General features: G+C 43.9%; 1 protein-coding gene across 1 annotated transcript in view; it reads right to left on the bottom strand.

Annotated features, from left to right (window-relative positions):
• ADGB (androglobin) overlaps positions 1-13,332 on the bottom strand; it is a 422,664-nt gene that overhangs the window by 194,175 nt on the left and 215,157 nt on the right. The window contains exons 14-15 of the mRNA XM_040350874.1: positions 980-1,028; positions 98-242 (exon numbers count right to left, since the gene is read on the bottom strand). Coding sequence (XP_040206808.1) covers positions 98-242; positions 980-1,028 — 194 coding nt within the window. The remainder of the gene's footprint in view (positions 1-97; positions 243-979; positions 1,029-13,332) is intronic.

The raw sequence follows: 13,332 nt of genomic DNA, 5'->3' as shown, positions 1-13,332 counted from the left end.
ACCGCTAACCATAGTTTTATCAGATTTACATATATTATAGATTTGTGAGTAAGGCTGACATCAGCAAAATAATAATAATAATAATAATAATACTCACTGAAAACATTTGCAAAAGTCAGAAAAATCCATCCAAATTTGTTTCGGGACTTCCTTTACTTCCACAGAGCCTCCTTCTTTCTCTGTGAAGAGTAGTGGCTGGCTTGACACGTCTGTTTGAATATCACCAGCAACAATTTCACTTTCTATGAGAATAACGGATGCAACGTGAGAACATTCTGGTCAAAAGAAATGCAATGCTGCGTGTCTTTAAAAAAGTAAATGCACTAGCATTAATGTCTGCCATCAACAATATGGGACCATTTTTGGTAATCAATCCTATTTCTAAGGTCTAGAAGTCTTATTTCTCCAGATTCAGAAACTTTTTATGAGCTATTTGCTGTAAATGTCCAATTTAAGAAGTGCCTGCATGTTTTTTAGAGAGAAATCCCCTCACTACCTCTACTGGTCTACCAGGGCCACATCAGGTCAGGCTTTAACAAGAAAGGTGTCTTCACTAGACTGCCCAACAGTAGGGACCAATGCACATGGTTAGGAGGTGTGCAGCATACAGCACCTCAGGAAATTCCGGCGGGAAAAGTTAGAACAATTTTCCTATGGGAAAAACTGCGGTGTAGCATACACACGACCGGTTTTCCCGGCCAAAGCTCTCATGGCAGTTTTCCTACCAGGAAAACCGGCCGTGTGTAGGGGGAAAAAGCTGCCGAGCTGGTTCTCGGCTTTCCCCTCGGGTTTCCCGGTGGTAAAAAGTCAGCCGGGAAACCTGATCGTGTGTACGAGGCATCAGTCATTGGCACTGACAGGCTGCTAATAATCCTTTAGCTGTTATTTTATTGAGGTGTTCTTTTCTAGTAAAAAAACACATTTCATTAAATTTCAAGACTTATATTTAATAATTACTTAAATCATATTAAAATGTTACCTGTCAAGTTGGTTGGTGTGGGTATTTTGCCTTGACTAGTAGAGGTTACCTGTAGACATCAAAACAAGTTCCTTTAAAGGCTGTGCATAATTAAAGACTTGGAATATCACTTTAATTCATGTACATTGGATGCTTAGATCCCATAATGCATATCAGTGATTTAGGTTGCTTTTACATTTGGGTTCACACTTGCATAGGGAATGGGACAGGAGGAGCTAGAACACACAACAGGTGAGCAGGAATCACCACAACACCAGACTGGCAGGAACAAAGTCAGAATTTGTCGGAGCAGATATCACTGTTAAAGTGATTGTAAACCCGATTTATTTATTTTTTTGATGTCACGATGTACAGTAAGTATAAGATTTCCTATCATCTGTGCCCAGTCTTGCCACCCCGAGTTAATCCAGCTCTCAGCAATCCTCTTTTATTGTTCAGTGAAATAAAAACGGACTTACAGAAAAAAACCTTGGTCCGTTCCGCCCCTTGCTGTGAGTGACGGGTTATTTACATATCTCATGCACTAGCTTGGAGAAAGGCATTCGTTTTCAATTCCCACGCCCACTTCTTTTCTAAAGTCATGTGGTTACTTTTCTGGATTTTGACTGGATGTTAGTGATCATAGCAGAATTTAGTGTAAGGGGAGTGTAGAGGTGGGCGGGGAGTATACTGACAGCACGACTCCACCCACCAAGCTCCAGACAACAGATCCACCCACAGAATCCGCAGTTTTTCAGTTCTTAAAACAGACAGAGGGGAGACATTTGAGAGGTGAGGATACATGCAGGAGGCATGTATATCCTTATAGATCAGCACTATGGCAGTAGTTTAGAAAGGATGAGAGTGGGTTTACATCCACTTTAAGCCTCGTACACACAATTGGATTTTCATCGGACAAAGCGTAGGACTTTTGTCCGAAGGGCGTTGGCCCTGAACTTGTCTTCCATACAAATGGCAAAGAACTGTCGGCCAACAAACACAAAACTATGTGTTTTTTCAGCTCTTTAGGGACACCCTTTGGGCAACTTCTGCTAATGTTGTGTTATGGTGAGCATTGCTTCTGAACAGCGTGTTTCTACTTTGGAGTTTTGTCCGAAGGACTTGTGTACACACGATCGGATAATCCGACCACACGCATTTGTTGGCGGACAATTTTAAAGCATGCTATCCCACATTTGTCCGTGGAAAATCTGACAATTGTCTGATGGAGCATACAAATGGTCGGATTTTTACCACAACAGCCTGTCTTCACACAATTACCGTCGGATAATCCATTTGTGTGTACGAGGCTTTAGAGTATACAAGTTACCCCTCCAAAGTTTCACTTTCGAGTGGACTTTCTTTTCAAAGTAGATCCCTTCTCAAATTTTAGAAAATCGTTTCAAGTCTAGCTGGGCTGGACAAATACAGTGACAGACGGGCTAAAATACTTGTTTCTGGGGAAAATGGTACTCCATGATACCCCATAAGGGAGTAGCAATAGCTGCTCGATAGGAGGATCAGAAGTAGTGGCAGAATTACCAGGGTCATAAAAGTTGCACTTGGGACTGGGCCCTGTTGTTCCACCACCGTAGGGGAGCCCGCTGTGGGACTGTAAGGCTCGGTTTACACTGCTGCAATCCCAAAGTAATGTGCTTTGTCTGTCCTTGGGACCTGCTTGTGACTTTGAGTTAACATTGCAGTCTGATTCGCATTGATTAAGATGGCATCCATTAACCACTTTCTGCTCACCAAATGAAATGAAGGAGGGCTGGTGAGGCTCTCGTTCTGGGTGGACGCCATATGACAACGCGCTCCAATGTCCGCTCTTGTGCGCCTGTGGGGACAAGCAGCGCCACAATCACGGCCGCGGCGTGTTGCTAGGACACAGCACAACCCTGATCTCTGTAAAGAGCCACTGACGGGGCTCTTTAACCATGTGATTGGATGTGTCCAATCACAGCGAGTCACGTGTAAACGTAGACGTGACAGGAATCGTCTTTCTTTTGACTCACACTGACAGAGTGTGTGGCAAAGAGAGCCGATCAGCAGCATCTCCTCGCAGGGGAGAACAGGGCAGGTAATCAGGGCACTAATCATTAGTGCCCTGATTACAGTAAAGCCTCAGCAGTGCCAACAATCAGTGCCTATGAGTGCCACCAATCAGTACCCATCAGTGCCCGTTAGTGACAAAAATCTGTGCCCATCAGTGACAAAAATCAGTGTCCATCAGTGACATAAATCAATGCCCATTACTGGTGCTAGTCAGTGCTGCCTTTTAGTGCCCATCAGTGCCTGCTCATCAGTGCTGCCCATCAGTCCCGCACATTAATGCCCATCAGTGCCGCCCATCAGCGCTGCCTATTTGTGCCCACCTACTATCAGAGACCATCAGAGCCCATCAGTGACACCTATCAGTGCCACCTATCAATGCCTATCAGTGCCCATCTGTGCGGCATAATAGTGCCTCCTCATCCTCACCTAATCAATGTCCAAAAGTGTCACCTCATCAGTGCCCATCAATGCACATCAGTGAAAGAGAAAAAGCCTTTTTAGGCAAAATGCCACCTGTGGTCCAGGGCTCCTTCCCTGGACACAAGTCACTGCACGGGCAGTGTGTGAACATACACTGGAAGAGTGTGTTATGGCCTCAAGGGGAGACTATCTGACAATGCCTGTGCCTGAGAGAGGTTTTAAGTAATTTTGTGGAACTAGGCAAGAGCCTGTGCAGCCCACAATAGGCAGTGTTATGATAGCCAGGAGGCTGAAGAATTTATGTTCTATTGTGGTGATGCTGATTTTGCAGGTTTTTTACTGCTATTTATTGTTAGGCGATGATGATGATTTGATCTTCTTTCCTGCAACCACCGGTCTGTGTTGATACCTCTATCAACATCTCAATTATCAACACAATAATGTGCAGGAGAGATTCCTCAATCTTTCCTGCACGTTATTGTGTATCGCCGGCAGAGGTGAATAAGGAGCCTTCCCTGCCGGCAGAACACAATGATTATAGCGGCTATAGCTGATGGCAGTAATCGCATGCCAAAAATTTGCCAGGCTGATTGTACTGAAGTTAATCGATGGATCGACTTCTGTACAACCAGCCCTCCCATACATGGATTGAATCTTGGCCTGTCCCTGCTGAACCGGCTAAGATTTGATCCATTTATGGCTGGCTTTAGAGATTTACCCTCACTTTCTGTCCTACTGACTACTTTTGTTTTTACCAGACAGGAAGTAGGGGGATCTCTCTATTAGCAATGCAAGCAGAAATAAAAATGCTTTTCTTTAGTCGAGTAGGGGAAGGCTAGAAGACCTGTGTGATTTTTGGTGTTGTTTGTGCCCCTGTTGCAGATTTTCCCTCTATCCTAAATTAGAAAAAAAAAAAAAATCAGCTTAGCATACTTTTGGAAGGAGAAAAGGAGGTTCTAAATCTGTCTTTGTGTGTATGAAAAAAAAATAGTGAACTGCTAGAACTCTTTCTGCATCTCTCAGATATGACATTTACTGGACTAAAAAAAAACATTTGTTGGAGGTATGCTGTAATCCATTTAAAGTGGAGTTCCATCTGATACCAAGTTGTTTCCAAACAATATATTAGTGTCAAGCCCCATACACACTATCAGGCCTCGTACACACGACAGAGATTCTCGGCAGAATTCGCCGAGAAACTCGGTCAAAACCCGGATTCTGCCGAGAATCTCTGTCGTCTGTACAGTTTTGGCTCGATGGAGCCGCCGAGGAACTCGACGAGAAAATAGAGAACATGTTCTCTATTTTCTCGTTGTCCTCGCTCTTCTATGGGAGAAGCCGGCCCGCCGAGCTCCTCGGCGGCTTCATCCCAAAACTCGACGAGGAACTCGACGTGCCAAGCACGTCGAGTTCCTCTGTCGTGTGTACGGGGCCTCAGTTTTCCTGCAGGTTTTCTCTTCAGGTTTACCAAAACCATCTAATATGAGGTCAAACCTCAAGAGTTTCAATTTGTATGCAATCAGGCAGGCCCTTGCACTACATGGTTTTGGTAAACCTGAAGAGAAAACCAGCAGGAAAACTGATAGTGTGTATGGGGCTTCAGACCAGTGTGCCTTGTTCACAACAAAATGTTGGTGTGATGTGTTGTGCAGTGCTGCACTTTTCTACTGAGCACTGGTTGGCACCAAATTTCAGCGCACCGCGACGCAATGCACTACTTAGTGCTGCAGTGTGGAAACATAAATCAAGTGTCACATTTCCCCTTCGCAGCAGGGCAAAACTGACAGCTTACCTCAAGCTACAAGCCTTTTCACACTGCCTGCGCCCAAGAAACGCTGGTAAAATGCAGCTTTAACAGCATTTTTTGGGTGCTAGCGGGTCGCTTTTAACCTCCAGCTAGTGGCTGAATAAAGGGTTAAAAGCGCCAACAAATCACCACTGTTGAGGCGCTTTGCAGACGCTTCCCATTAATTTCAATGGGAAGGGGCGCTTTAGGCCGCGTACACATGGTCGTTCCAAACCAATGAGAATGTTCCATCGGTTCACCACTGAAATGGCCTGATGGTCTGATATGCGTACACACCATCGTTCCAAAATCCGATCGGGTCAGAACGCGGTGACGTCAAACACAAGACGTGCTGAACAAAACGAAGTTCACTGCTTCCAAGCATGCGTCGACTTGATTCTGAGCATGCGAAGGGTTTGAACCAATGCTTTCTGTACTAACCATCGGTTTGGACCGATCGGGCAGCGGTCCATCGGTTCGATTTTAAAGCATGTTTTAACATTTTGGACCGAAGGACAACAGACCGAAGGGCTATACACACGGTCGGTTTGGACAGATGAAACTGAACCTCGGTCCATTCTCATCGCTTTTGTCCGACCGTGTGTACGCGGCCTAAGAAGCGCTGTGTACACAGCTCCTAAAGGGCCTCAAAGAAGCTGCTTGCAGGCCTTTTTTCAACATCCTGCCAGTGCAGCACCCCAGTGTAAATGCACTCGGGCTTTCACACTGGGATTGCAGATGAGGCTTTTTTCAGCCTGCAAAGCGCCTCATTGTGAAAGGGGTCTTATGCCGCGTACACACAACCATTTTTCATGTGAATTTTTTTTTTATGTCATTAGAAAAAGGATCGTGTGTGGCCTCCAGAGCATTTTTCGTGACGTTAAAAATGGCCATTAAAAATTTAGAACATGCTCTAAATTTTTGCGTCGTTTTTCACGTTGTCGTTTTTTTACGTGGTAAAAAATGGTCGTGTGTAATCTTTAACAACGTGAAAAAAAACGTGCATGCTCAGAAGCAAGTTATGAGACTGGGAACGCTCGTTCTGATAAAAATGGAGATAGCACATTCGTCACGCTGTAACAGACTGAAAAGCACGAATCGTTTCTCACCAAACTTTTACTATCACAAAATCAGCAAAAGCAGCCCCAAGGGTGGCGCCATCCGAATGGAACTTTCCCTTATAGTGCCGTCGTACGTGTTGTACGTCACCGCGCTTTCCTAGAGCATTTTTTTTTTCACGATTGTGTGTAGGCAAGGCAGGCTTAACAATAATGGTGTTGATAAAAACTTCGTTTTTTTCTAGACCATTAAAAACGGTCGTGTGTACGCGGCATAAGAGCCTGTTAATATCAGGTGCAGTGACCTGTAATTTTCCAAGGACCTACCACTTTACAATAGATGACACGAAAAGGCATGCCAAATGCAAAGTGCAATGCACATAAAAATGTATGCTAAATGCCCATCAACACACACGCATTTCCAATGTATTACGCTGAGTTTTTATGAGCAGTATGCGCCCCCTAAGGCTCCATTCACACTGGCCCGCAGAGTAATATGTTTTTTTTTTTTATTATATTTCAAGTGTCACACAGCACATGGTGTCATGCGATGCCAAACAGTGCACTTCAGAAAAATGAAAACATGTTGCATTTTTCTATACTGCATCGCACATCACATCAGAGTTGGGGTGTGAACATGGCACACAGGGGACATTGGTTTTCTATGTGTCCTAGCTGTGACCTGCTTTTATAAAGTGCAGAAAAGTACAAGTCACATCGTGAAAAAGAGCCCTAAAGGATGTCTAGCTTCTCTTTTCTTTGCCAAAGAGGCAGTTCTCTCACCACTATGCTAGAAAAAGATAAAGAAATGCCATTCCTACGAAAACCCTAGTTCTCTACATGAAACCTAAGAAATAAAGATTGAATGATCAGCGAAAGGTAAAAAGCCCCTTTGAGAAATTAAAATCTGCACCTTGAAGCTATCAATTTAATCAAAGAATATTACAGATTTGTTTTTTTAATTAACTGAGTATTCTGTGTGAATCCAACAGTTTAATTTAATGAAAATTCAGGGTTCAGGGTTGAATTATATTACCAATAACGTAAAGATTAGCCTCAGTGATATTAGGAAAATTAACAATTTTATAATATCATATTAAGCTCTCATATATAATTAATATGTGAAATAATGAAGCAGGAGCAGCTTGTCATTTACAAAACAAAGTGTCACCACATATGAGTCACAAATTCGATACGGCACATGAGTCATCTCTAATTCCACCAGGCACTAAGAACATATTTGCATTTGCTGGATACATCAAATCATATCTCCATTTTGGAAAACTTGGAAATCATATGGGGAAAGAGACATCTATAAACTCTGCAATAGGTCAAGATTGTAATGTACAGTCCGTTGTGCAGTACAAATTATATGCATTGATGATCTAGGAAGGCAAAAGCATGGTTGCACAGAAAACGTCATGTAATGAATTTCTTGCATTTGCTGTTGTACTAATCTAATGGGCTAACAGAGTGTAGCAGAGTGTCTCAGAGGGAGCGGGAAAAAGTCCTGTTCAGGATTTACACATCTCACAGGCTCTTTGCATATACCTTCCAGGACCTCTAACCCACTCCACATGTGTTGCACCTCTCACTTGTAGGCCATTTAAACTCACCTTGAGCCTAGGTTCACACTGCTGCGAATTCAAAATCGCGGTAAAATGCCGCGATTTTGCCGCGATTTCGGGCGCAATTTAATGTAAATCGCGGCCCGAAATCGCAAAAAGTAGTACAGGAACTACTTTTTGAAATCGCAGATGCGGCGTCGCACTGATTAGGACAGTGCCATTGCCGACAATTGCCGGCAAATGCCGCCGATTTGAGATGCGATTTGACATGTCAAATCGCATCTCAAATCGTTCCAAATCGTACCCAGTGTGAACCAGGGCTGACACACAGTTAGTGCTCTGCAGCCTGGGGAGAAGACAGGTCATGGGTGTTAGAACTAAAGGTTGGTTAAAAACTGCAAAACTGTGTTTGTAGAGGCTGACAAGTGGTAGGCTTGGACAGCCTGATAGTAGGGATGAGCTTCGAGTTCGAGTCAAACTCGTGTTCGACTCGAACATTGCCTGTTCGCCGCAAACAATTTGAGGTGTTTGTGGCAAATTCGAAAAGCCGCGGAACACCCTGTAAAATTCTATGGGAGAAATCTAAAGTGCTAATTTTAAAGGCTAATATGCAAGTTATTGTCCTAAAAAGTGTTTGGGGACCTGGGTCCTGCAACAATAAAAGTGATATATTCCTTTAAATTTCGTACCTAGGGGGGGGGTGTATAGTATGCCTGTGAAGTAGCGCTTGTTTCCCATGCTTAGAACTGTCCCTGCACAAAGTGTCATTTCTGAAGGAAAAAAAGTAATTTAAAATCACTCGCGGCTATAATAAATTGTCGGCTCCTGGCAATTCAGAGAAAAGTCATTCATAAAAAAAAAAAAAAAAAAGCGTGAAGGTCCCCCCAAATTCAATTACCAATATTCAGGTCTGGTATGGATATTAAGGGGAACCCCGCTCAAAAAAAAAAAAATGGCGTGGAGTTCCCTCAAAAATTCACACCAGACCCCTTATCTGAGCACGCAACCTGGAAGGCCGCAGGAAAAGAGGGGGGACGAGATAGCGGCACATGCCCTCAACATTGGGAGGATGCTTTGGGGGTCTGTGACCCCTCAAAGCACCATGTCCCCATGTTGATGGGGACAAGGGCCTCATCCCCACAACCCTTGCCCGGTGGTTGTGGGTGTCTGCGGGCGGAGGGCTTATCGGAATCTGGAAGACCCCTTTGACAAAGGGGACCCCCAGATCCCACCCCCCCATGCAAATTGGTAATGGGGTACAATGTACCTCTACCATTTCTCTAAGGAAGTGTAAAGAATTGTAAAAAAAAAAAAAATGCACACCATGGAGTCCTTTATTAAAAAAGAAAAAATGACACGGCTTGAGCCAGTGACAGCTCTTATAAAAGTGAGGCAGGGCCACCCGTCACGTGACCCGCACCCTCTGACTACGTCACTGGGGAAGCCCAGGCTTTCCCTTGTGTCAGAGGGGGGCAGAGTCATGCGATGGGTGGCCCCGCCTCACCTATATAAGAGCTCTCTCGTCCCCCCTCTTTTCCTGCGGCCGGCCAGGTTGCATGCTCGGATAAGGTGTCTGGTGTGAATTTGTCATTTTTTTTTTTTATTTGGGGTGGAGTTCCCCTTAAAATCCACACGCTTTTTTGAATGAATTTTCTCTGAATTGCCGGGAGCCGACAATTCATTACAGCCGCAAGTGTTTTTTAAATGACTTTTTTTTCTTCAGAAATGACACTTTGTGCAGAGACAGTTCTAAGCACGGGAAACATGCGCTATTTCACAGGCATACTTTACACCCCCCAAGTACGAAATTTAAAGGAATATTTCACTTTAAGCATTATTAAATTCACTGCTCCCGAAAAAACTGTCATTTTTTAAACTTTTTTTGCATTGATACATGTCCCCTGGGGCAGGAGCCAGGTCTCCAAAGACTTTTTAGGACAATAACTTGCATATTAGCCTTTAAAATTAGCACTTTAGATTTCTCCCATAGACTTTAACAGGGTGTTCCACGACTTTTCTAATTTGCTGCGAACACCCCAAATTGTTCGCTGTTCACCGAATAGGCGAACAAGCAATGTTCGAGTCAAACATGAGTTCGACTTGAACTCGAAGCTCATCCCTAGTCCACAGTTGTTGGGTTTGACTGTTACTGTTTGGCACTGTTCTGTGGACCCTGCAACACCACTTACATGCAAACAAGCACACAGGCTTTGCCTAGTACAGTAATCACATACATTCACCTCCATAGCCCCTAGGGCAAATCTTTTATAGCCCTTCCAAGACACTGAATTAGTGTCTATTCCTAAGACAGCCCTATAGTGGGCTAAAACTTTAATACCAGAGGTGCCGATCTCTACTGCAATCATACAAGACAATCATTTACTGCAGATAACTCAATTCAATTTAGAGTGCAGAGCTGATAACCCACATATAATGCATATCTTAATAGCGGAGTTTGCTCTGTAGAAGGGGTTTAATGTGCACAATCCTTTACCGCAAAACTCTGAGAGGCCTCTGTCCTTCAATCATTTACAATGTTTATATATACTCATAATGTTCACTGCGCAGACCCATTATTAGTGTGGGGATGTACACCAAAATGATAGTATTCCTCCACATTGCTGGGAGAACTGGAGAGGCTCCTAGAAACTACTCTGGTTTACACAATTGTTATACTTGTTGTTGCCTGTATTAATACATCCAGAATACATACACATTTCTACAAGACTCCATAATCTCCCTTTTCTTGGATACACACCAACTATATAACAAAATTTTTAGTACCGGTATATTGTTATCTATAATATACCCTCTCTAACTTGCCATTGACACTCATACTACCAATTAATACACACAAATTTTGCTTCTACACCTTGTGTACCCCTGTTGTTGCGTACCTCTACCCCCATAGGTTGGACTTGATGGACTTCAACTTCACCTACTTTGTAACTCAGGTTTGGACACTTGTCACCCCCACTTGATAATAGCACGTCAGGTATCAGAAAGCTAGATTTAGCCAACTTCTTTTCATCTTAAAGCGGGGGTTCTCCCTAAAATTTTTTTTTTTTTTTATCTAGCATCTTATTCAGCATAGTAGCGTGAGCTACAGTATGCCTTTATATATTTTTTTGGCGCCGTACTCGCTGTGTAATCGCCTACGAAAGTTTCTGGGGAATGGGCGTTCCTATTCAGAGGGCTCGTGATTGACGGCCGGCTATGGCGCGTCAAGCTTCACGGAAATAGCCGAAATAGGTGTTTGCTCTTCACGGCGCCTGCGCAGTCAGCTCCGATGTCTGTGCGCAGGCGCCGTATAGCGCCGGAAAGAGCAGAGACCTACTCCGGCTATTTTCGTGAAGCGTGACGCGCCATAGCCGGCCGTCAATCATGAGCCCTCTGAATAGGAACGCCCATTCCCTGCGGGGAGTCTGGAATTTTACTACGCGATATAACAGTGAGTACGGCGCCAAAAAAATATATAAAGGCATACTGTAGCTTGCGCTACTATGCTGAATGAGATGCTAGAAAGTTGTTTTTAGGGTGAAACACCGCTTTAACTAGCCCCTTCTTTACTATTCTCATCTGTACACCTCTCCCTAGCCAGACTTCACTTTTGTTAGAATTTGTGAAGACCAGTTGCATGGAAACATTAGTGTGTGTGTGTGTCTATACAGTATATGAGGGGAGCAGGTCTATCTGTTTTAGCTGTACTCTGTTCCTTAACATTAAAGTATATGTGAACCCTCACGTTATAAAACAACCCATCCATTCAGTTTAAAATAGAACAATTAAAGATAAAACGTGTGTGTATTCATTTTTTGAAAATTCGTGCTGCCTGGCTGTCTTGTTGATCCTCCAGAAATAATATGTTCTGAGCCACTAGCTACAGTATCTGACAAAAGTCAGTACACCCCTCACATTTTTGTAAATATTTTATTATAACATTTCATTTGACAACACTGAAGAAATTACACTTTGCTACAATGTAAAGTAGTAAGTGTATAACTGTGTAAATTTTCTGTCCCCTCAAAATAACTCAACACACAGCCATTAATGTCTAAACCACTGGTAACAAAAGTGAGTACACCCCTAAGTGAAAATGTCCTAATTGGGCCCAAAGTGTCAATATTTTGTGTGGCCACAATTATTTTCTAGCACTGCCTTAACCCTCTTGGGCATGGAGCTCACCAGAGCTTCACAGGTTGCTACTGGAGTCTTCCTCCACTACTCCATTATGACATCACAGAACTGGTGGATGTTAGAGACCTTGCGCTCCTCCACCTTCCATTGGGGATGCCCCACAGATGCTAAATAGGATATAGGTCTGGAGACATGCTTGGCCAGTCCATCACCTTTACCCTCAGCTTCTTTAGCAAGGCAGTGGTTGTCTTGGAGTTGTGTTTAAGGTCGTTATGTTGGAATACTGTACTGCGGCCAAGTCTTCCGAAGGGAGGGGATCATGCTCTGCTTTAGTATGTCACAGTACATGTTGCTATTTATGGCTCCCTCAATAAACTGTAGCTCCTCAGTGCCGGATGCACTAATACAGCCCCAGACCATGACACTCCCACCACCATGCTTGTAGGCAAGACATACTTGTGTTTGTACTCCTCACCTGGTTGCCGCCACACACACTTGACACCATCTGAACCAAATAAGTTTATCTTGGTCTCATCAGACTACAGGACATGGTTCCAGTAATCCATGTCCATTAATGAATACATTGCTGGCAACAAAAGTGAGTACACCCCTAAGCGAAAATGTCCAAATTGGGCCCAATTAGCCATTTTCCCTCCCCGGTGTCATGTGACTCATTAGTATTACAAGGTCTCAGGTGTGAATGGGGAGCAGGTGTGTTAAATTTGGTGTTATCGCTCTCACTCTCTCATACTGGTCACTGGAAGTTCAACATGGCAAAGAACTCTCTGAGGATCTGAAAAAAAAATTGTTGCTCTACATAAAGATGACCTAGGCTAAAAGAAGATTGGCAAGAGCCTGAAACTGAGCTGCAGCATGGTGGCCAAGACCATATAGCGTTTTAACAGGACAGATTCCACTCAGAACAGGCCTTGCCGTGGTCGACAACAGAAGTTTTGTGCATGTGCTTAGCGTCATATTCAGAGGTTGTCTTTGGGAAATAGACGTATAAGTGCTGCCAGCATTGCTGTAGAGGGTGAAGGGGTGGGGTGGGGAGGGGGGGGGGTGAGCCTGTCAGTGCTCAGACCATACGCCACACACTGCATCAAAATGGTCTGCTTGGCTGTCGACCCAGAAGGAAGCCTCTTCCGAAGATGATGATGAAAAAAAGCCCACAAACAGTTTGCTGAAGACAGGCAGACTAAGGACATGGATTACTGGAACCATGTTCTGTGATCTGATGAGACCAAGATAAACTAATTAGGTTCAGATGGTGTTGAGCGTGTGTGGCGGCAACCAGGTGAGGAGTACAAATACAAATGTTTCTTGCCTACAGTGGTGGTGGGAGTGTCA

The sequence above is a fragment of the Rana temporaria genome, chromosome 4 (assembly GCF_905171775.1).
Source record: "Rana temporaria chromosome 4, aRanTem1.1, whole genome shotgun sequence".
Classification (NCBI taxonomy): Eukaryota; Metazoa; Chordata; class Amphibia; order Anura; family Ranidae; genus Rana; species Rana temporaria.
This window is presented reverse-complemented; position numbering and strand designations above follow the sequence as displayed.